Consider the following 24,641-nt stretch of genomic DNA (forward strand, 5'->3'; position numbering starts at 1 on the left):
AGGACTTCCTCCCCCCTCGGCGACTAGATCTCTCTCCCCCCCGCCCCGATCCCCGTCTGGATCTCTCTCCTCACCCCCTCACCCTGCCAGGAGGAGAAGCCAGCCCTGGGAACTGATGTCGGACCCCTTCGTCCTCCCTTCCGTGCAGCACAGGAGCCCCAAGGACTGGGAGAGGTTGGCCTCGACGTTCTTCGGGAAAGACTTGGGTCTGCTGGGGGTGCTGTACCAAGCTGGCGATTAGGGGGGGAGTTTCTGGCCCAGAGTGAGACCAGCCTTCCTCCTCCCCAGCCCCAGTGGCTCCTGGTGGTGGACTGCCAGCGCTTGGAGGCGAGGTGGTGCGTCCGGGTCTCTCTCTCTCCCCCTCGCTCTCTTCCCCCCCGCCCCGCTTGCCCTTCTCGGCCAGTTATGCAGACTCCCTGTGGCGCTCGAAGTTGCTGCCGCTGCTAGGACCCGATGCTGGTAGCTCCGGAGCTCGGCGACAGAAGAGATGGGCGGCTGATCCTCGGGAGAGGGCGAGAGGAGAGGAGGCAGGCGAGAGAGACGCGGGTCCCCTCGGGGTCGGTGTGCAGCGCGCGCGGGCTTCAGGCGGCTCTGCTCCATCCTCTTCCCAGCGCCGGAAGCCCTCCCGTCTCTAAATGGAATTAGTGGAGAGCGAAGCCCCTTGTGTAAGGAACAGACATGATCCATGGGCGCAGCTTGTTTCACAGTGAGTACCTCGCCTGCTCGCTCCTGCCTTCCGTCGGGCTTGCGCCCCTGCCTTGCGCCGCCGCCGCCGCCTCCTTCAGGGTAGGATCGGGACCAGCTAGGAGAGGAAACCGATGCGGGCAGCTTCGTGGCGCAGGTGTAAATCTCCCCACTCTGCCCTCCCTCCCTCCCTCTCTTCACTTGCTAGGCCGTCAGAAAGCTGGCTGGACAGCCGAGCCAGTGAACGGGTCCCTTGGGTTTGGGAAGAGCTTGTGGCTTTCAGAATCATGCGGAAAGGGGGGGGGGGGCGAGGGGAATGACCTGCAGCAAAACTCTCCTGACTTTTGTTTTTGCCGATAGTTGAGCTGTGAATTTTTTAGGCCGCGAGGAACACACTTTAAAAAATGCATAGGTGTCAGCTGCCCTAGTGGCAAGGGGATCGAGCCACGTAATGAGTCCAGGAGCAGAGATCAGGCAGCTGCCACCACGCTGGTAGCAACCCTCCGTTGCGATCTGGAAGTTCGTCTGGTGTATTTCAGTCGGACTTCCTTCCGTGCCAGTCTGTTCAACGCGAGAAAAATGGATTTGCCTTTTATACTTCCTAAATGTAAATCCTGTGCTCTTACATGGAGTAATGTAACAAGAGTTTGGGTTCGTCACTGAGATGTTTACCCCCCCCCACACACACACACACACACATCCATCCCTGGTGCCAATCCCGCGACTTCGACATTAATCTAGCGCAGAAACTCAATGGTGGCTGTCATTACTCAGGATTAACACTGTTGCTACTGAACTTGGACAGCGGTGGCCATCACCATTAAGAAATGGCGGGGGTGTGTGTACAGGTTATGATTCGGGCTTCCTCCGACATTGTTTAAAAAATGCTTTCGGGCAGGGCTGTGTTATATAAACAGTTCAGCGAAAGTTGTGAAGGGGGGGGGGTCTGCGTCGCGCCAAGAACTGGGGATGCTGTCCATGGTGCTGAATGTGTCAGAAAATTTAGCATGTTATGAACGGATTCCTTAACGCTGGACCCTGGACAGAGATGTACTAAAGCTGGAGGACCTCTAATCCCACAATACAAGGCGAAATACTTGGATTTAAACCAATTTAATCCCATTTGAGCATGCCCTCGAAACATGTGCAGAAATGCCTCTGATACTGTGGTTGAGACAACCAGGTTTTCTGCTGGCGAAGAAGGGAGGAGGGGGTTCCCACTGACCACCAACAAAGCTATGCTGAGACACCAATCTGTTTGGGAGAATCAGCGATAACTTTAATATACATATAAATATCTACTGATTTATCCTGTTCTTTCTTACCTTGCCTGAAGTTGATTGATAACATAATAAGCAACAAGGCATTTGAACTGAAGTCACCAGGTAGTCTTTATAGCTCCATCTTGCACAGTGAATAGTGGAAAGGAAGGAATGAAGATTTCAGGATAGCTACTCTTATTACTTTAAACCTTCATGAATAAGCAGTCCTCAGCCCCCCTTCTTTCATGAAGGCCGCAGGAAGTCAACAGCTAAAAACAAAGCAGGTACATTTCCAATCACGTGAATAGAATTAATTTTAGAAGTTATGTGTAACCAGAGCCAAGTTATTAGCATGAAAGAGCTTTGCAACTAATAAGCATGTATAATAGCTTTACAATGTCAGTTCCATTGACTACAAATCAAAGGGACTTTGGCTAGTAACATATTTGATATGGGTTATACCCTTTACCTTGATTGTGATCAAAATGACCAGCAGTAAGACAATGTTATTCCCATTTTTCAGATGGAAATAACTGAGTAATAAATAGGGGTTATATATCCAGGATTCACTACGGTTGTGATCATTAACCCAGTTTGAAAACAAAGTCTGCCCAAACCAATTGCACTCACTACCAATTATATGTATAAAGACTGTAGTTCTGTAAATACTTATACATACAGCCCACACATTAGCCTTTTAAATGGAAGTAAGTGCCATTAAAATATACTACAGCCTTTAGGACTGGGATTTCAAGTCATTGGAGTTCATCAGAATTTTTATAATATCATAAACTAATATAAATATTTGGAAAGTATTAGTTTTTAAAGCCAGTGGTTCACAGTATAGTCTTCTTCAGATCAAGATGCTCTTTTTTTGAGACTCTACCCCTTCCACGAACAATAAAGAGAAAGGTGTTCCTCATTTTTGGAATGCTTGATGCATCATTGTCACATTCACAATAGCTATGTGACTAAGTCATGTGCTTTAAGGGGGAAAAATAAAAAGGCATGGTTTCAAATTTATATTCAGTGAATTTCATTGTGTCTGTCTGTATGCCCTCTTTTTAACTTTGTAGAACATTTTCTGTAGCTCTTGGCATAAACTTTGCCTTCCAGTCTTGACTGGGCACAACTGGAGTTATGTGTCAACCAGACTGAACGGCATTTATTAGAAAAAAACAAACAAACCAAGAAACAAGGCATCTGGATTGAACTCTCATAGTCCCCCTCAGCTAGGTCACACACATTTTATGAATCCTGGTACTTTCATTTCTACAATGAAATGATCATAAAATTTCTGAAAAGTTCTGTAAGGATTTAAGGTGAAATATATATGCACTTTCATTTATATATAAGCTAAATTTCTTGATAAATACAAAGTCCTGAATGGGATTGGCCTTACTTGCAGATAGTGCTAGACATCTAACCAGTTTATATAAGTTGTTGCATGAGATGTATTATCTAAGGAGAATGGAGAATAACACATCATTTCAAGTAACTGATAAATGCTGTTGCTAAGTAGTTAGTAGGCCTACCTAGTATGGCCACCCCAAAATGGACTGATGGCTGGAGTGAAGTAGCATCTCAGCAGCCATTCATGCTGGGATTTCAAAAAATAAACCTGTTGGTGACAGTGGAGGTATTCTGTGAAACCAACAAATTGCTTCTCCACATACCTATAGACTAGATAGTTTCCTTCTTTGTGACAGCCTCCTCTCTGTAGACTGTACACTCTAACATTTATGCACAGTTCATCAAGTCCAAAAAGAAAAATCAAGGGGGGAAGCAATGTAGCTATCCTGCTCCCCAGAGCTATCCACTGCTTTATGTACAAATTACAATGCCACCTTTGACTTAGGCTTTGTAGGGTAATTCCATAAAGGGTACAGTGAGGTGGAGGTACATATTGTGAACAAATCGACTAGGTATCTACTGCTCTGAAACAGCTGGTATTGGATGGACAGTTGAATGATGTAAGAAAGCAAAAGATATCTAGGTAATGAATTCTGACTGCAGCTTAAGGGTATGTGCAATTATTCCCCAGAAATATGACTAGAGGAGCAGCAATGGTCTGTGAGAATTTATATGCCAGAAGAATCTTCTGTGAGTCAAAACATGCTTAACATTTGCTATATGGGTGACAGCAAATATGTGTTTCAATATGAGTTGTTGCATGGGATGGCATTGAAATGCTGCAGCTTTCTTCATCCCTAGTAGTTGCTGATTGGGGGGGGGGCAGAGACTCACAGTGTAATGGCAGTGTTCCTACGATAAGTGCTTGTGAAGGTTCTGACAAGGGTGGTGATGACATTTGGGCAAGGCTTTCACTAGCATCCCTATGGGTAGTGTGAAATGTATTTAGGCCCTATGATGTGTGGAAGGGATATCATTAGGACTCTATAGGATTGTGTGTGTGTGTAGCACATTTGTGACAATGGGAGAAAGAGGTCCCATCAAGGATCAGGGCACACAAAGGGATGTTAGTAGGCCAAGCCTAGAAAGCAGTATATTGGTGGCACAGGTCCACTGTAATGTTTCATCTAGGTTGCCTAAATGCCCAAACTTGATTTTGGACCCTAAAGAATGATTAACCACATTTTCTGGTACCCACAAAGAAGGACAGAGTGCCATGTGATACTCACTAGGAATATCCACTCAACAGTTTGTTCTCATTTTACCTGCAAGTCTGTTAGTTTGAAGGTAAAAGAATGGGTGTAGGTCAGTGGAATTTAGTTCACATTTACTCAATTGATAATAACAACAACAGTAGTAGTAGTATACATTAATATTGTTTTTACTGTGAAATGTCTTGTGACCTGCCCTGAGCCCACTAGCAAGGGAGGGTGGTATATATAGCGAGGGAGAGCCAGTTTGGTATAGTGGTTAAGTGTGCGGACTCTAATCTGGGAGAACCGGGTTTGATTCCCCACTCCTCCACTTGCACCTGCTGATGTGACCTTGGGTCAGTCACAACCTCTGGCACAGCTGTTCTTGAAAAAGAGCAGTTTCTGTCAAGAGTTCTCTCAGCCCCACCCACCTCACAGGGTGTCTGTTGTGGGGAGGGGAAGGGAAAGGAGTTTGTAAGCCGCTCTGAGACTCCAAGTGAAGGGCGGGGTATAAATCCAATCTCTTCTCTTCTTCTAAATAAAATAAATAAATAGATAATCTGTTAACATTTTCATATCTAAATGTAAACAAGAACCATAATTAATTTCTTCACAGTTATTGCAACTTTGATTAGTATAGGGTTGTAGAGTTACATGTGTTCACTATAAAAATAACCAGTTTTTAAAGCTCTCGATCTGTAGCTCCATTGATTCATAAAGAGCTAACCTATGTATTATTTAGAAACGTGTGCGCTGTCTTAGCTTCAGTAAGCTCAGAGCCTATTTTGTTACTTTGTTCCACATAAAATACACATTAGTAAATGGGTAACTACGCTATGCTCCTGTTTCAAACCATAATGGTTACAAAATCCTATGTATTGCAACCATCTGTCTTTGAGACGGGGGGGGTGGGGAGTGTAGAAAACCACGCAAGATTTGAATAGGAAACAAAATTTGCAAATATCATTTGCATTTTTCTCTTGCAAATGATATCCAGTAAATGTATTCTTAAGTACTAATGGCTATATGGATGTTACACAAACAGACCTTGCAGTTTACAGAAAGTTATACCCTCAGTGAGTTCCCTTTATTCCAGTATTTCCTTCACTGAGTCAGCTCTCCTCCCCCACTCCCAGAAGTACTTTGCCAGTACAAACCCTCCTAAGGGGAATTTCTGCTGGCAAGGCTGCTGGAATGCGCCACTGAGAAAGATTCCATCTGTGCCTCCTCATCACACCCTTCAAAGCCAGCCCAAACAGCATATAAAAACAAATTACGTGGTTAGCTTGGTTTCGTGGGTTCCTAGAACTTTGACCTCCTCCCTTTTAGCATCCCTATCTGCTTGATAAGTGCTCAGTGGACCAGGTTGCAAATCAACTCCTAACCCAATGATAAGTCAGTCATACTTTACTGGAATTATTATGGTATTTGGTTAACATGAAGCAACTGAATCATTGAAGAATAAGGAGATGAAAGGGTTCTAAAGACTAGTTATTCTAATCCTGTTTGCAGAGACACAATCCCACATCCTGCTTTTCTAACAGATTTGTTTTATATTGACTGCATCATACAGTGTGCTAACTAGGAAGACTTAAAAAAAAAACCCTAGATGAGCAACACTAAGCTACATATAATAATGATATTAAAAGACAGATGTCTCTGGGGGTATTAAAAGGCTGTAGTTTCTTCATAAATGTTGGCAACTGTTTATAAAAAGAGGGAAATGTATACTTTTAAGAGAAGGGAGCTGTTGGAAAAATACAGCAAGTACACACTGCTATGAAAAAGAAGGAAGGAAGTCATTCCACATTTTGAAACTTTTGCATTCTAATGCAGCAAGGGAAATCCAGACATTCAGCTGATGTGGATATGCATCTCAGTGCTCAACCAACATCCTTGGAAAGATATGTCTGATACAGATGGTTATGTACATTCCATCCAGGTCAACTAGTTATATGAAACAGTAAAGTGGACTGAGTGCATCAAAACAGTAGGGCACCAATAGTAGTGCATGAAAACTAGTTTATAGTCTAGGACATTGTCATGTTGATGAGTGGCTGATAGTTGAGCCAAAAGCACAGTAGCCATTTGGGCAAGATTTCCAGTGAAATAAAATTAGGAGAATGGCTCAGCAGATGTTTCAGTGCAGTCAGGCCAGACAGAGATTTAGGTACAGAGCTTCAGGAATCCATAGGAAAATTATGTTTGTTAGTATTGACTTGGACTGGAGAGCCTAGCATGAAGCCGCAGCTATATAATATCAAAAGGCTGCCATTAGCTCCTCAAGACTTGGGATCTAGCTGGACATATGGGCTGTAGTATACTTTTCAGCCAAGGATCAGGCCAGCAGTTCCTTTTGCCTATGTGGTGCTCAGGCAACACAGTGATTATGCACCTACTGCCAGATGATAATTTACAGGTATCAAGAGGAGATTTAGATTGCAATTTAGACTGAAACCAGACTTTTCCTCTCAGCAGCTACTATGGTTCAACAGAAAAGATCTACATTAAAAATACTGCTATAGTTATTTACAGTGTCCTCCTAAGCAGAGTCAACTGGCTTAGAAGGATGAAAGTGTTCTTAAGATTGCACAATTAATTCCTATCTTACTAGAACACCTTTGAATAATATTTGAGTTGACAATTTATGCTAATGCTCCCTCTAAGCTGTGGAGTCTTGTGAGCAAAAATTCTACTTTGTGAGCTACTGGCATTAAAATTGTGAGCAAGTGAGTTGGCTGCTGCATATATAAGTTTGCTCTGGAGCCATCCCTCCTGAGCTAAAACAAAAATCTGTGACCCAAAGGCTAAAAAGCTGTGAGCTAGCTCACACTAACTCAGCTTAGAGGGAACACTAGGCTGCCCACATACTTCCACCAGCACTTCAGAAGGACTGCACTACTACAAAAGTAATCCAAATGGACCAAATATAATATTTATGAAAAACTATATTAAAAATTGGAAGATAGGATATTCATTGTCTGGAAATATGTAGTGTTCAGTGCAGATGATGACATTGTGATTTGGCTTGAATGGGTCAAATAAGTTAAATCAGGCTATGATCACATGTCTTTTGTGTAAGCTGAATGTCAGACAGTAATAACATAAGTAATGATGGTTGTGAAGAATACACTGTCTTCAGCACTCTGTAACAGCATGGCTTTAATATTTGGATCATAGCCTGAAACTCTCCATAAAGTAGCTCCCCAGCATAATTTCAAGCAAAGAAGACTGAATAGACTGGAGGTGATGAGGGTGGGCAGCACGGGGTGGGGTGGGGAGGCACTGGTGGACTGCAGCTCATCACAGAGCTGATCCTGATCAGCAGTAAGAGACCACCAATTTCTAAATGCAGCCACAAAATGCAGCATGTGGTTCCTTGTTTCTTGAGTGTGTTCTTACCTTGGAAATGGAATATTATATCTGTGTTGCTGTAACCAGCTCAGTGCTGCAAGTAATAGATGGTTCTTTCTTTTTCAGTTGTAGCAAGTTTTATCATCCTACATTGGGCTGGGGCAACAAAAAAAGGAGCAGGTATGTTTTTACAAGGTATATTCTTAATATATAGAATCTTTTAAGGTATAACTTAAAAAAATTATTGAAGATGTTGACTTTTTTTTTTTAAAGGAACAAAAATAGTGCAATGATAGCGCTGAATTTCAGGGCAGGCCTATGAAGATCAGCATGTATTGTGCAGGCACTTGCATCAAGGTCAGAAAAAGACAGGCTGGAATATGTTGTCCTCCACACTGTGCATTTCACATTTGAGCAAGGTTAGATAGCAGAACCTACGTTTATACAACCAGTCAGGAAATCCAAGCGTTTGAAAGTAGAGAAAGTAGTCTTAGTTCACCACCCCAGCTACATAGTAAAATCATTTCCCTTTCACACACACCACAATGAATCTGCAACCCAGATCAAGAAAAGAAAGACTGTTAGCAGGCACTATGCAGAAATATACCTGCAGAGCAAATAGTTCGAGGTGGCTCAAAACCATACACCATGAAGGTTTAAAAAAATGAAACCAGCATCTCTAGTTAATATCAAACAGGACTCTAGATCTATGGTGACAAGGCTCTGCATTCCAAAATAATACATTACCAGGTACATTTCTGCCTCACTCTTGACGTCCTGTGTCTCTGTGGCTGCAGAGGAAAGGAAAGAAACAAGAGGTGGGATGGGTGAGAGAAAAGAAGGCTTCCTAAAACCAATTGAGGCATCTGAACAGGGATGTCAAGGTATCTTTCATGACTGTGTCAATCCAGATACAAGATCTGAGTGTTGATGTGTCCCTCAGTTCCAACCCACAGATCAGGACAACTGAACAATAGGGATGAATGCTTTCCTGTAACAGTACCATGTAGTTTCAGCATCCATAAATCTCTCCAAAGACTCTGCAGTGGTTTCCTAGCATATCTAACTGATTCCATCTTCTTTGTCAGTGTAGGCAGCAAGTCTGGAGCATGGCTTCATAAGGATGTATATTTTGTGAGATAAGGGAACAGGGAAGTAGATATTGGGGGGAAACCCTTGCTACCTGGGCACTTTCTGCCCCCTCTCAATACATTGTTCCTTTTTAAATGTTCTCTAGAGAAGATCTGGGATGATGTGACTCCAGCCTGGCTATTTATGCCTGGTGAAGGGTTGCTGCTTTGTCCACAGTGAGTAGAAGATAGCCACAGGTTGAATCACAAACCACATTTCCAGTCAAGACCATATGAATTAAATTAAAGATACTACAAGATAAAAAAGGAAGAGGAGGATTGGGCTTACCAAACTGGTGTATTTACTATCAAGCGGCTACTATGGCTTGGATCAAAGATTGGATACAACTAGAAAACTGGAGAATTCTACACTTAAAAGATCATGACCTATATATGGGCTGGCATGCGTACCTATAGTATGGAAAAGATAAAATCCATGCTAACTTTCATAACCATATTCTCAGAACAGCACTAATAAAAATATGGAAGGAAATAAAAGATAACCACTATACAAAAATTCCAAGATGGGTGTCACCTTTAGAATCATTTATAAATCCTAAATTAATGTCAAAGGATTAAGCTATCCCATATGATACACTGCTTGATGAAAATAATAAATTAAGATCAATAGAAAATTTAAAAACCAAGAACTTCCACCTTACATGGTGGGAACAAATGCAACTACAGGATAGATATAATAAAGACAAAACACTGGAATTTTAAAAATCCAAATTTGAACTTTTACTAGATGAATATTTATATGATGAAACAATAAAGAATTCTATGATTATGTGGATGAAAGATTTGGGAAAGACCATCCAAACTGATGATTGGCAAAAAAATATGGAAAACAATGAAACTAATGAGAGCAATAACCTTTAAAGAAAATATATTCAAAATGTTTCATAGGTGGTATTGGACACCAGAAAAGATAGCGAAAGCATATAAAACATCAAATAAAAACTGTATGAGATATAAAACGAACGTAGGGACTTTCTTCCACATGTGGTGGAAATGTTGAAAAATTTACAGATTTTGGCAAAATGTAAGTAATATAATAACAGAAATGTTACATATCAATTTAAAACCATGTCCAGAGATTTATTTGTTAAATATAATTCCCAAGGAATACAAAGAAAATGATGTATATGTACTGACCTATATTCTCACAGCAGCTAGAAATTTAATAGTGAAGTATTGGAAACAAGAGAAGATACCAACGAGAAAGGAATTAGCTATGAAACCTTGGAAGTGGCAGAAATGGACAAACTGAGTGTAATACTGCAAGGAAAAGATGATAAAATATTACAGGAAAGATGGGCGAGGATATATAAATAGGTAAAGGAAAAGAATAAGCAATAGACTCCGTTATGTCATATGTGTATAAATATCAGTATATGTATGAATATACTCTGTAAAATATTAAATAAAACTTTTTAAAAAAAGACTATATGAATGGATGTAAGTCAAAGATGTCCTAATGTGTGTCCATACCTGTGTCACCCCCCTCCCCCAGAAAAGCAAGCCACTTCAGAAGGACAAAAGACAGTGCAGTGTGGAACGTGGACAAAATACCCAGAAGGAGGCATCTTCACTTCTCCCAATTATCCCAACAAGTATCCTCCTGACAGAGAGTGTGTCTACATTATAGAAGGTATGTGTTGCTCCTTACGTTGTTGATCTTAGACAATCATTCTTACATTTAAACGCTTTGAAGACTTTTTTCATATTTCTATTAAATGGTAAATCTGCTTCCCTTGTTATAAAACATTCTTGCTTTGGTGTGTGTGGGGGGAATGCTGTTTAGAGTTGTAAGTATATTTTAGGGAAGGGAAATTACTGTGGTGAAACGGGCTTATCCCAGTCGAGCCACCATGTGTAGGAAAACAGGCCAGCAACAACTTCTTTGGCCACTGCCTGTTTTGCCTACATAGCGGATCCTAGTAAAGCAGTTCACTGACCCCTGCCCTTCCACCTACCTCTTTTTCCGTTTCTGATGCCACCACCAAGAACTTCCTTTGAACGGCACCTTTGAAGTATTCTGTGTTTTCTTTTACTTAACCTTGTTGTGAAGTCCTAGTTTCAGGACAAATCATTTCCATGCTTATCCCAGGAGGTCGGTAATAGGTGTGAGAGAAGTGAACAAGATACTCTTAACTTGTTCTTTCAAAATAAAATGTATTATGAAGAAAATATATATAGAATATTCAAACATGCATTGCTCGTAAAATTTGTTGTAGCAACCTGAGCAAGTGGATTGATTGAGAAGGTAATACTCAGAAACACAGGTAACAGTTCAGGATATGTTAGCATATCAAGAACTGTTATCTTCAAAAAAGAGAGATACCTTAATTGTGAGGAGGCTGTAACAGTAGTTGCTGCTGCGCTGCTGCCATTTCCCCTCTTCTCAAGAACTATGTGTTCACCTTAAAAACCTTTCTCTACCTAATTCCCTAGTCTTCAAAATAGACTCTTCAGCACCACTCAATACACTCTTACTCCATCATATCCCTAACTGACATTTCTAAAGTGTCATTCTAAGTATCATTCTTTAACTTTTCCTTCTCCCCAATGCTAAAAGGGGGTTTCCTACCTGCTTGCAGGGCTACCTGTTTAACCCTTCATATACCAATTGGTTCCTAACAACTAGTCTCCTGTATAGCAATTTCTAGTCACATAACCAGATAAAATGCAGACTATACACATTAAAAGCTAAAACATGCATTTAAAGACATGTAAAATGGTGTGACCAAAAGTAAATTTGTTTGAGTTACCCTTCTCCTCCTGTTTTCCTCTTTCTCTCCCTCTGCCACAGCATAGTGCTCTGTGTCAACAGTCCCAACAATAAGCAGGGCTGCACTATGACAGCTGCTGGTCTTATCTCATCTGTTGTCTCCTTTCTCTGTCTGAGGAGCAAGAGCCATAAGCTGCCTCTCTTAATGCAGTTCACTTACACAGTAAAGAAATTCCAATGTTTTGTCTTGGCAGCTCCACCCTTTCTCACTTTTGGCTTAGTGATCATGGGACCTGACCTCCCAGGCCAAAAGCCATGCAGGATGAGAGCTGTAGTAAGGAGGGGAAATTGGTAGAGACTTGAGTGAAAAGGCTGCCTGGATTCAACCCCCATCACTTGGACTACCAGCAACGGCAAGGCAGCTGTTTCAAGGACCCAGCTCTGATATCTATATGCTAACGTTCATTTCCAGTAACTAATAGCCAGTGCATGTTGTATTTCTAAAACTGTAGGCTGGTGTTTTAACTATGTCTTTAGCCACTGACAGCAATGTCTTCCATGGCTGTCCTTATGCAATGCTATTTATTTATTAATTCGGTTTATATCCCGCCCTCCCTGCCGAGGCAGGCTCAGGGCAGCTTACATAAAATTTCATACAAATACAATTAAAACCTGTCATAAATAAATATAAAATAACAATAATTTAAAATACTCCTAACACACTGGAACATAAGTTGATAAAAACGAAAGCAAAATTATTTATAAAACAGCACAGGGACACTCCTCAGTGTATAATGTGGCTTCTTAATCAAAAGCCCAGTGGAAGAGAGCCATCTTGCAGGCCCTGCAGAACTGTAAAAGGCCCCACAGGGCCCTGATTTATTCTGGGAGCTCATTCCACCAGTATGGAACCACCACCAAGAAGGCCCTGACCCTGGTTGTTGCCAGCCTCGCTTATTTTGGGCCTGGGAGAGCTGGCTGATTTTGCATCCCTGAACACAGTGCTCTCTGGGGAACATGTGGGGAAAGGCAGTCCCTTAGGTATGACAGACCCTGACCATATAGGACTTTAAAGGTTAAAACCAGCACCTTGAAACAAATCCAGTATGCTATTGGCAGCCAGTGCAGTGCCTTCAGTGCAGGCTGGATGTGTTCCCACATAGGGAGACCCATCAGCAGCCTGGCTGCAGCATTCTGCACTAGCTGCAGCTTCTGGATTTGAGACAAGGGCAGCCCCATGTAAAATAGTCCAGTCTTGAGGTGACCATCACATGGATCACTGTTGCAAAATTGTTATGTTTGAGGAAGGGAACCAGCTGCCTAATCAGCTGAAGATGGTAAAAGGCTGCCTTAGCACTCGCTGCTACCTGGGCCTCCAATGTTAAGGAGGCATCCAGGAGCACTCCCAAGCTCCTAAACTCCGACACTGGCATCAGCTGTGCCCCATCAAAGGTCAGGAGTGGGATTCCTACCCCCGGACTACCCAACTCAAGCACAGGATCTCCATCTTCATCAGATTCAATTTCAGTCGGCTCAGTCTAAGCCAACCAGCCACAGCCTGCAATGCCCAGTCTAGATTTTCCAGTGTAGAGTCAGACTGGCCACCCAACAACAGATAGAAGCCACCTCATACTGGTGACACCCAAGCCCATGCCTTCAGACAATCTGGGCAAGAGGGTGCATATAGATGTTAAATAACATCGGGGAAAGTACTGCCCCTTGGGGCACTCCACAGATCAGTGGATGCCTTCGGGACAGCTGTTCCCCTAATGCCACCCTTCATCTCCAACCCTGTAGAAAGGATGTGAACCATTTTAAGGCTAGCCCCTGAATTCCAGTGTTGGTGAGGTGGTGGATCAATAGCTGATGGTCAACCATGTCGAATGCAGCCGACAGGTCCAACAATAGCACCGGTGATCTACCTCGGTCCAGGTGTCTCCGAAGGTTGTCCATGAGGGTGACTAGTGCTGTCTCCATCCTGTGTCCTGGGTGGAAGCCAGAATGGAAGGGATCTAAGATGGAAGTGTCATCCAAATAGCTCTGTAACTTGACTGCCACAGCCCTCTTGATTTACTTGCCCAAATAGGGCAATTAGGAAACCAGCCGATATTTAGCCAATTCAGTTGGATCCAAAGATTTTTTTACAAGAGGGAATGAATCATGGCCTCCTTAAGTTTCCCAGTGAACAGGCCCTCTGAGAGGGACTTGTTAATAATTTCCCTTAGGGCACCCTGGAGCCCATCGTGACCAGCTTTAATGAGCCATGGTGGGCATGGGTCAAGAAGGCACATGGTAGGGCGTACAGTTAAGAGCAGTTTGGCAACTTCCTCTAGACTGAGTGGATTGAAATAAACCATAACTGGGGTCTTACTAGAGCTCATTGCATTGACTTCGCAACGGGCCTGGAGGCTAGTACATTATAATACAATTTAATATTTTTTTTCTCACAGACATTTAAAAGTAGCTACTGATCACATCTTGTAAAACAGCCAATATCCAGTTCCCTAACATTTGGCCTGCTTTTTAGCAACGTCATCATAAACTGAATTGTTCTAAATAATTCAGCCAGGTGTGAGCTCACAGACGCAATCGAGGCTGCATAGTACTCTTTCTTCGCAGCTTTGACTGCCATCTCATAGGATCTCATAATAGCCAGTTTGGTGTAGTGGTTAAGTGTGCAGACTCCAGTCTGGGAGAACAGGGTTTGATTCCCCACTCCTTCACTGACACCTGCTGGATGACCTTGGGAAAGCCATAGTTCGCGCACTGCTGTCCTTGCAAAAGAGCAGTTTCAGTCAGAGCTCTCTCAGCCCCACCTACCTCACAGGGTGTCTGTTGTGGGGAGAGGACGGGAAAGGAGTTTGTAAGCCACTCTGAGACTCCCTTGGGTAGTGAAGGGCAGGGTATAAATCCAATCTCTTCTTCTTCTTCATAAACATCTTATAAGATGTTCTTGTAGCTTTGTCGCGGGCACACCACCACTAGTTCTCTAGCCATCTTAGCTCTCACTTCATCAGCCGCAATTCCTGGGTATACCAGGGTGCCAGCCTGGTGTGGGAGTATAGAGGGCATCGGGGAGCAATCTCATGGATGGCTGCAGAGAGTCAGCTGTGCCAATCCTCCATGAGCTCATCTAATGAGCTGCCAGGGGGCATCAGATCCCACAGAGCCATCTGAAGCCACATTGGGTCCATTTGGCTCCACAGGCAAGCTAAAATATGCTTGCTGCCTAAGCAGGGTCAGGGTGAGACATTCAAATGGGCTCTCAGGGCGAAGTGGTCCAACCATGGCACTGCGCAGTGATCTGGTCCACTCTAACCCCTGCCACAAAGATCAATTCAAGCATGTGTCTGGCTTGGTGAGTGGGAGTCGTTACATACTGGGAGAGCCCTAGTGCCACCATGGATGATACTAGCTCCATCGCCTGAGTGGAGGTCGCATTGTCGGCATGGACGCTGAAATCACCCAAGACTATCAGTCTAGGGTGTTCCAATGTCCAGCCTGCCATGGCCTCCATCAGGGATGGTAGGCTATTGGCTGCAGAGTTAGGTGGTTGGTACACCCACCAGATCACCAGGCTAGCACACTCTATGCCCATGATCCTCAGTGGTAGGAGTGCCCTGGAGGATTAAGCCTCCTGAATTAATAGCGCCACTCCTCCCCTGCCCTCTTGTCTACAATTGGCAAAGGACCGAAAACCCGGGAGGAGTCAACTGAGAGAGAGCTACTGTTTCCCCATCTCACACCCAGGTCTCGGTCATGCATGCCAGGTCTACTTTCTGCTTAAGCAGAAAGTCCCAAAGTACCATGGACTTACATAACACCAGTGTCGGAGGGGGGTTATTTGTCCTAGCCCCACTGCCAGCAACCCTTGGGATGGGACATAAGCTGGAAGGGGGCCGAGCTACTCTGCTTCTTCATCCCCTTCCTTTATCTCCCAGAATGTGGCTATTGGGACATTGTGTGCCAATGTATGTTGTAGACTGCTTATCTCTCCTTATATATATTTGAGTTTTTATGTGAACTCTTCCACATGCCTCCCCAGGCTTTGGGTCCCTGATCTGTTGCTCAGGAGGAGAGCCAATCCCCTGGTCACGTTGCCTCCCTCTGTCGCCTCTGTCCCACCCACAGACCCGCTGACTTGCCCTCAGTCTCCGGGAAGCCACTGGCCAGAATGGAGGGGCCCGTTGGGTGACGCCTCCAAGGCCCACCACCTCACCGCCCAGCCTCCGCCCCAATGGTGCCTGCTGCCCTGCAGGGCACTCCAGGCTGCTCATGGAGCTGGGAAACACAGCGGCCAGCTGGCAGCCTGCACGGTGAGGCTGACAGGGTACGAGTCATGGGGACAGGAAGGCTGGGGCCTCTGATGTGGCAGCCAGCCAAGCCGGAGGAAGACCTGGGTGCCACCTCCTGGCGGCCCTGCAAAACTTTGCTCCGCAGCCCCGCCACTCCCCGTGCTCCATTCGCGTCCACGCTTACCGGACTTGGTGCCTGCTCTGCTCCCGCGTTTGCCTCTGAGAGCCACTGGAGCCGATGAGCCAGGGCTGCCTCCCCCACCTGACCTCTCCACTGCCGGCGAACCTCATGCGCCATGCTCAGCCCCCGTGCTTTATGTCTGCGGCTGCTGAGCTCCGACCAGTGTGGCTGCAGCGGCAGCAGAACCACCAACACCTCTCCGGAGGGAAGGCAGCCATGGAGGCGCCGGCCAAGGCCATGGTGAGTGTGCCGCAGATTGGGGGCTCCTCTCACCACACCCGGTGGCAGGACGCATGCCTCTGACTGCCTGACTGCCCTGCCACTGGCATGCCCACGCAAGACAACAAGGGTCTCGATGGCGACTTCCACGGCCTTCATGGCTTCAGCCCTAGCCCTGGGGTCTTGCTAGAGCTCATTGCATTGACTTTGCAATGGGCCTGGAGGCTAGTACATTATAATACAATTTAATATATATTTTTCTCACAGACATTTAAAAGTAGCTACTGATCACATCTTGTAAAATACTAGAAAACCATCCTTCTTTTTTTAAAAATGAGGCCACATATTTCCTGAGTAGTACTTTCACAAGGCAATCATATCAATAATGATTGTACAAAAGCCAAGGTGCTGTGGCCCTTTCACACCAAAATACATATATGGCTCTGACTCAGACTTTAGCAGATCTTTAGGGGAAGGAGTTTCACAGCGATGTGACCATCTCAATATGTGCACTAGATCTTTTGCCTGAGATCACAACCAGTATTGCTAAGTGGTGTCTCGCTGGAACAAAGGGTTTTCAATGAGACAGAGCATAGGAGACTGTCTTTTATGCATCTTGGGCTGAAATCATTAAGCCAGGAAGCAATGTCATCTCTCACATGAAGGGAGGGTAAACATGCCAGGACATTTTTAAGAGAAACCATTCAATATGATGGGAAATCTAGTGAATTCAGAATAGCAGTCCAGTGTTAAGGATAACTTTCCCAAGTTAGAAACATCTGATGCTGGGGAACAAATTGCTCCATTAATTTAGTGACTGCCAGTGGGTTCAAATGAAAGGAGCAAAGGGAAGCCCCATTCTTCTCAGAGCATTCTTACACTGTTCAACTTTCCGTTCATGCTTATTGTTTTAATTTGAGAGCTTCTGTTCCATAACAAAGTTTTTGATGTAGTTATTTATTTATTTATTTAAGAAAACTATCACTTCTCTAACTAAAAGATCATTCAGAATGGTGGGTAATATGAGAATAAAGTTAATATTCATTTAAAATAAGTGCATGATAGCAGCAAAATCAATGGAACAATTAGAAAAAAAAATTAAGGCAGATATTAGCCGCATACCAATCTTGAACCAAAAGGCATGACAAAATTAGTGTTTAAATCTGATGCCTTTAATTATAGAGTGCTGGAGGTCTCTAGGAAAGGTGTTCCAGAGCTGTGGTATCCGAGTAGAAAGGGCCATGCTTTGAACTCCCATTTATCTGAACTATCCATATTCTGTAGTTAAGAGACACTAGTCTCTATCCTGATGTTCATGAGGAATGATCTTGCTGGTACTATATTCAGTTCCTTTAACTTCCTTGAGACCAATGATCACGCCCCCATTCGTATTATGGACTGAAATTGGCCATTCATAAGAACTTGAACTGACACTGCATTTGTTGACCACTTACATAATGGAACTTTACCACTTCCCCCTCTGCAGACTCAACTGTGTTTTCCTGATCAATGGTTTCACTCCTAGTTGTAAGACTAAAAATGTAATGTATGTAGTTCTTTTGGGTCCAAAGTAGGGTTGCCAGGCAACTAGTGGGTGATGGGTGGTCTACAAGGAGAAAGAGAAAGGTCCAGTCCACATTGCCGGCATCACACGGAAGTGATGTCATCATGCCTGTGACTTCCAGGTGACACTCTGGTATCTGGGCAAAAACTCTGGTAAAACCAGCTTCTGCTGTAGAGTTTTTGCCCAAATACTAGAGCATCGCCCAGACGTTGCTGGCATGATGACATCACTTCCTGTGTGACACCAGTAATGTGGCCTGGGCCTTTCTCTTTCTACTGGTAACCCCCCCCCCCGGCCAGCTGGTAGGTGGCTTGAAGACAGGGCCTGGCAGAGTTTGATCCCCGCTTCCACTAGGGATCTGGCCACCCTACATTATTTTTGTATTTGGTAGATGCTGGGTAATGTGTTTACACCAACATTCTTATTTTTTAAACATAAAAAAGACATTGCTGAAAATTCCCTGCAACACAGATATGAATGAAGTCTCCCATTTTGGCTGCTTCCATAATAGAGACTGGCCTGATTTATTGTAAGCAGTGCCAAATAAGCAGGGGCAATTCTCTTGAAGGCCATCTTCATTTTTATACAGCAAATGGCATTCTTCTTCTCCCTTCACAACTATATCTGTACTGAAGAGCCCTGGTATTTTGCTGTTCCCAAGCACATCTATATAATTATCAGCTTGAGTAATGTTTGCTAATTCCATTCATATCCCTTGTATTCATAAGGCATCCTTCAAAGCCAGCATAGAATCTCTTTTTAAAAGAAACATGACCCTGGCTTCCCCTGTTCAATTGTTGAGCAACTGGAGATATTGAAGCTTCTTCCAAGTCATTAGTAGAGAAGCTGCTCATATTTAGGAAGGGGGGGATGTTTAGATCAATCTCTTATTTCCAGACACTCTTCTAAATGGAAACAGGGTCCCCCCCCCACTAGCTTCAGCTGTCAGCTACACAAAATTGCAGGCTGGTAAGAATTAAAGCTTTAATTGTACGAGGTTATTTCACTGCAAACTGTTGCTCTGCTTCTAGTTAGAACCCAGAGCCTTTTTTAAGCAGATGTAAAACCTCAAGACGGCACTTGTGTAAGATAATTAGATGAAAAAGATGACAAGACATGCAAGCATTAAGCAGTCTTTCCCGTGTTATCAGGAGTCTTTGAAGAAAGGTAATTAGAATCTAAATTAAAAAGGTGGCTAGGGCTTCAAGTAGTAGAGTCTCATGGCAGGACAGCAGCCTTTGAATTTCATAGAAACTTTCCTGCAACTTTAGTGTTGGTTTTTGCTGTGGGTGATGTAAAAACCCCCTTGGAGTTTAATCAGATTTCTTCAGACCCATCAGCTCTACTCTGTGCCAGTAATCTGCCAATATGGTGACTTTTCCGAGGCCCAGCCACTTGCGAATCTTGTGTATCTTTGCTCACTCCAAAAAGGTAGAAGAAATAACAACAAATTACAGTGGAAATATGGGAGCATGCCAAAAGGTACAATAATAATAGAGTGTTATGGGCCCCCTGGAGTTGTTGGCACACATGCAGGATTATATTAAAAGAAGAGTTGCGGGCTGTAATAACAAGCTGCAGCATCTGATGATGGACAAGCCAGGAAGAGTTGGACATTGGGGGGGGGGGAGCCTGGGGGGGGGGAAGGCTGGCTTTGCTGCAGCTTTCGGTTACAGTTGCCAACTTGACACTGTAAAAACATCTAGGCTCAGCAGGATGGACAGGCTTATCAGACTTTAGTGGGCCAGGAGGAAAAATCCAATGGTTCACAATATGGGGGTCCATACAAAAGAAATGCAAAGTTTCTCCCTGAACAAATACCTCCTTTATTCAACAAAATACCTTCTAGTGTATTCAAGGTCAATAAATATACCAAATGCAGGTAAAATACCTGACTAGTGATATACTGTGGCCTTGTCTACTTCTCAGTCTTGACAAAGCCTTTTGTATATCTCACAGTGTCTCTTCCATTTGTTAAAGCAGGACTCTCCTTCCCTTGGCATCAGCATATTTTCTACTGCCTCTGCATAGCAGAGCGCAGGACTGCATCATGTTCTATCAGCACAGGCCACTACTGAGATCTTTCTAGTACCTCCAAAGGTGGACTGTTTCATCTATTGCTGTGTGGACCAAAAATTTACTGATTCTGACATTTGAAGCTCTGGCAGTTATGTCTGAGTATGAATGATGATGTCAGGAAAAACATTTAACTGCAATATTTGGTATTACAACAGTATGATGTGGTGGCGAGTATCAGTCAGGGATCTGGAGAGCCAGTAGGAATTCCAACTTTGCCATAGAAGCTTGCTGGGTGATTTGGGCCAGTAATACACTCTCAGCCTAACCTTCCTCACAGGGTTGTTGCAAGGATAAAATGGAGGAGAGGAGAACAATGTAAGATTATTTGGTCTATCTGATAGAAACCCCAAGATCACCTACCAAGTAGCCAGTTTCTGTATGGCGATACCCAGATGATGGAAATTTTATGGTAGTTAGGTAGTTATGACAGTTAAACATTAGATTAGATTTTAATCTGTTTTTAATGGCTTATTGATGTATTTTAAAATTTTGGAATATTGTAAAGGCATTCTTCTTCTTCTTTTGTATGACTGGTTTAAGAACCATAACAATAAACTGAACTTAACTGAAGATTATTTGGGTTCCCATTGGGGAGAAGGGTGGGTTATTACATAAATAAATACATGCATACATGCATACATACATACAAATCTGTTATTAGTGTTCTGCAACTAATAATTTGGGTTTCTCCTCAATGAGTTATTGTGCTGTATTTCAGTTAGTAGGCAATGTTCAATCCTTCTTGTGGTCCCTGATTTTTTTATTTTTTTATTGTTTTAAATATTTATTTATTGCTTTAAATACACAAATCACAGCTCTAACAAAAACACTGAAATGTTTAAACCAATTTTGAGGAGCTGTATGCCTTTTGGGTTTCCATGTTTATTTTCAATTGATTAGTTTTATCCTGTTTTGCAACTCAGTGAAGCAGAAGTATCAACTCTTATGATGAGTTAATTCTATAGACTGACTGCAATGGAACTGTAACGATTCCTTGTTTCTCTGTGTGTGTGTCTCTTTAAAAGTTTGGTTGCATGGTAAGTAGACTAGAGTGGTTGAAGAGACAAGTGTGGTGTGATTGGTGATTGACAGAGAGGGGGAGGGGTTTTTGAAGTAGTTCTGAGTGGATGAATATGTATGTCTGTCAAGAGTAACAGTTACAGGTTTGACAGTTGATAAAGACAGTTGTTAAGGAGTTAGTTCTGAGGTCTGTGAGAGAAGCAGGGAGTTAAGTTCTGTGTATGAGAAAAATGAGAAGCATTTCGTTGTGAAATCAGTTAAGCTGTCTGTTGATGTTGTTCAGAGTTATAAGAAAGTCTGAGTGACAGACTGGAGTGAAACAGTCTACGTCTATGTCCTGGAGTTAAAGTGTTACAAAGTTACCTGAAAAATCCCTGTCAGGAAGGGAGCAGATCTTGTGTGAGACACCAAGCAATTGTTAAAAAGATTCACCTTACTGGTTACATTGTTCTACCCTTTTATTTATGAATTATTTCAATAAATCTTCTTTATTCAAGTATGCCAACTCTGAAATAAATACTTCCTTACGAACACATAGATCCTCATGAGCCTTAAACTCGACCTACCTACCCAGTAAGAGCCAAAGTGAAGAAATAAAGGTTTGGAAAGCCTTAAATTTCCTGGTGGCAGCCAGATATACCCTAGTAGAACAAAACATAAAGAACACTTTTAAAGGGAAACCAGACCTCCCCATATAAGGGGTCGTCACAGGAACTAAGACTGATTCTGATGCTATACTATTCCCTTTGGCCAGTTTGAGAGCCAGTTTGGTGTAGTGATTAAGTATGTGGACTCTAATCTGGGAGAACCGGGTTTGATTCCCCACTCCTCCACTTCCACCTGCTGATGTGACCTTGGGTCAGTCACAAGCTCTGGCCCAGCTTTTCTTGAAAAAGAGCAGTTTGTGTCAGAGTTCTCTCAGCCCCACCCACCTCACAGGGTGTCTGTTGTGGGGAGGGGAAGGGAAAGGAGTTTATAAGCTGCTCCAAGTGAAGGGCGGGGTATAAATCCAATCTCTTCTCCTTCTTCCTCTTCTTCCTCTTCTTCTGTACAATAACACATAGATTTGGCATTCACCCACAAAGAAGGGGTTGCATTTTGGCGTATACAGACTTCTAGACCTGTTGTCTCCAGAATCTCCCCCAAACAAGGACACAAGACAACCAAACTTGGGTTAAATTAGTTTATTTAAATGGCTGATCTACATCATACATTGTTCTCCTCTTTAAGGGTGGGCTGATTTAGGCCATCTTTCACAGTTACCTTCATTTTGGCGAGACCACTCTAACTCCAAATACATCCAGGAATTATTTTCCAGCTTTGTTTATCTTTGCATGCATATGAACTGTGCTGAAATATGCCCAACTCCATCACCCTCCCCCAGCTTAGGGTTGTCAACCTCCAGGTGGGGCCTGCAATTTTCCTGGAATCACAGCTGATCTCCAAACTACAGAGATCAGTTTTCCTGAAGAAAATGGCAGCTTTGAAGATAAGACTTTATGACATCACATACCTGCTGAGGTCCCTCCTCTCCGCAAACTCTGCCTTCCCCAGGCACCACCCCTAAAATCTCCGAGCATTTGCCAAGGTAGTGTTTGGAAACCTACCACCATATGATGAATGGTGGACTATTCAAGAACAGTCCTTCATTATCTCATAATGCCACAGGTGTTACTATAGTCTGTACCTCTATATGAAAGTGGGCAATGGGTAAAAGCACTTCAGAAAATATATTTCCCTCAAACTCTGGCAGTCGCTTAACCAAGGAACTATTGATCCAAACAGGCTCCTTAGCAGGAGGCAATTTAACACCTGGAAGCAGCAGTAAGACATCAGCAGGGGCTCCTTTGATAGTCTCCTGAGAGCTCTTCACACCTGTTTGCTAACATACAACAATCTAGATCTGCAACAGAAAGTAATCAAACTCCTTTTGTTTCTAACTTGCAAATGCAATTCCAGTTGGAGCAATTATGTGCCCAAAAGGCCATTCGCCCATTTCTTGGGTCTCACCAAGCTATTAAGCTAAAACTTAATATCCACCCTGAGTGGTCATTTCATAAATATTCAGGTGCCCTTTCCCTCATAGATCAGTGCAGTTAGGCATGCACAGCCTGGTTCCTGACCACAGCATCAATAAGGCCTCAGACCCTCACTTGCACCAACCTGAACCCACCCATGAGCATCCCAGTTTTACAACCTTGGTCCAATGGAATCACAATTTTGCACTCAGTTTGAACAATGGCTGGACTTCAACACTGAAGCCCAGTTAAACTCAGGTCTATAAGAAGGGCTCACCATGTCCCTCACACATTGCAGATGGCCTTCCAAGCAATTTTCCATGCCAAGATGGACACACTGTTCCATATTTCACTGACAGCTGGGCTCCTTCTCTCTCTCTCTCTCTCTCTGTCTCTCTCTCCTCTCTTTCTCCCCCAGAGAAACACACCACAATTTCAGTTACGTATTTGAACTGCTCCTACTGAAAGGATTTGGTTTTCATGCCTTTTCATCCTGATTTCCCTTGTATTAGTCAGTTTAATAAACAGTGTGTTGTAGATAAGGAGATTATATATAATGAGAAAGAAATTCTAGGCATTTTACAGTAATGCTTTAAAGAAGTATATTTAATTTGGATCTACAGTGGAAACATGAGCAAATCAAAACAAACTTTGCATTCTATATCTGTTTACATCTCCCAATAAATGTGGACACTTTTAATTTACTACCAAGTGCTGAGTCTCACACACTAGAAATAAAATAATATTTAGCTCAGAAAAGTCCTTGAAAGAGAAATAAAATTTGACTTCATCGTTTTTGTTGGACTGGACATTTCCCTCCCTGGCAATATATATTTTATTATGGATTTGGGCAATGAACAGACAAAGTTTTCTTTAAAAGGGGATTTAATTCTAGCTGTTTCTTGCTTTTAATTTGTCATGTGACCCCATTCCTTGGCTAACAGCATAGAAAGCTCTTAAATAATCCTTTGAAGCAGCACATAATGCTGTACTGCAGCTCAATCTATTTTGTAAATCCAAAAGAAGGACTATGAAGTGAATGGATCATAGTTTAATGGATTCATAAATGTAAGGGCATAAAGGATATAAATTTTGTAAATAATATAAATAAATAGTTTAAACATTCCAACATGGTGAAATGTAGTCTATAAGAGATCAACTGTACAGTCTTATGCATAATTACTCCAATCTAAACCCACTTTTTAAAAATAATTCTGCATAGGACTGCACTGTTACTATAGTAGGTAAAGTAATTGAAGTTTGAACAACTACAGTGGTTAAAGTACAATTTTTATTTAATGTGCAGAATTTGTTCTGTGGCAGTGTTACCAATACATGTGCTATATACTTCATTATTATCCACTGGGGTTTGTAAACATTTGAGTTTCTTGTGATGCATAGTTCAGCTATTGATTCTATACTTCAGGGAAGAATTAGATAACTGACAAACTTCCTATGTATAGAGAGAACTGGCCAGGCCAGAAATGGCCTAATC

The 24,641-nt window shown here is 42.9% G+C and overlaps 1 protein-coding gene across 1 annotated transcript in view; it reads left to right on the plus strand.

Annotated features, from left to right (window-relative positions):
* LOC107113983 (neuropilin and tolloid-like protein 1) overlaps positions 1 to 24,641 on the plus strand; it is a 53,104-nt gene that overhangs the window by 20,754 nt on the left and 7,709 nt on the right. The window contains exons 3-4 of the mRNA XM_015415398.1: positions 8,033 to 8,086; positions 10,553 to 10,690. Coding sequence (XP_015270884.1) covers positions 8,033 to 8,086; positions 10,553 to 10,690 — 192 coding nt within the window. The remainder of the gene's footprint in view (positions 1 to 8,032; positions 8,087 to 10,552; positions 10,691 to 24,641) is intronic.

This window comes from Gekko japonicus, unplaced genomic scaffold, assembly GCF_001447785.1.
Source record: "Gekko japonicus isolate JY-2015 unplaced genomic scaffold, Gekko_japonicus_V1.1 scaffold1124, whole genome shotgun sequence".
Lineage (NCBI taxonomy): Eukaryota > Metazoa > Chordata > Lepidosauria > Squamata > Gekkonidae > Gekko > Gekko japonicus.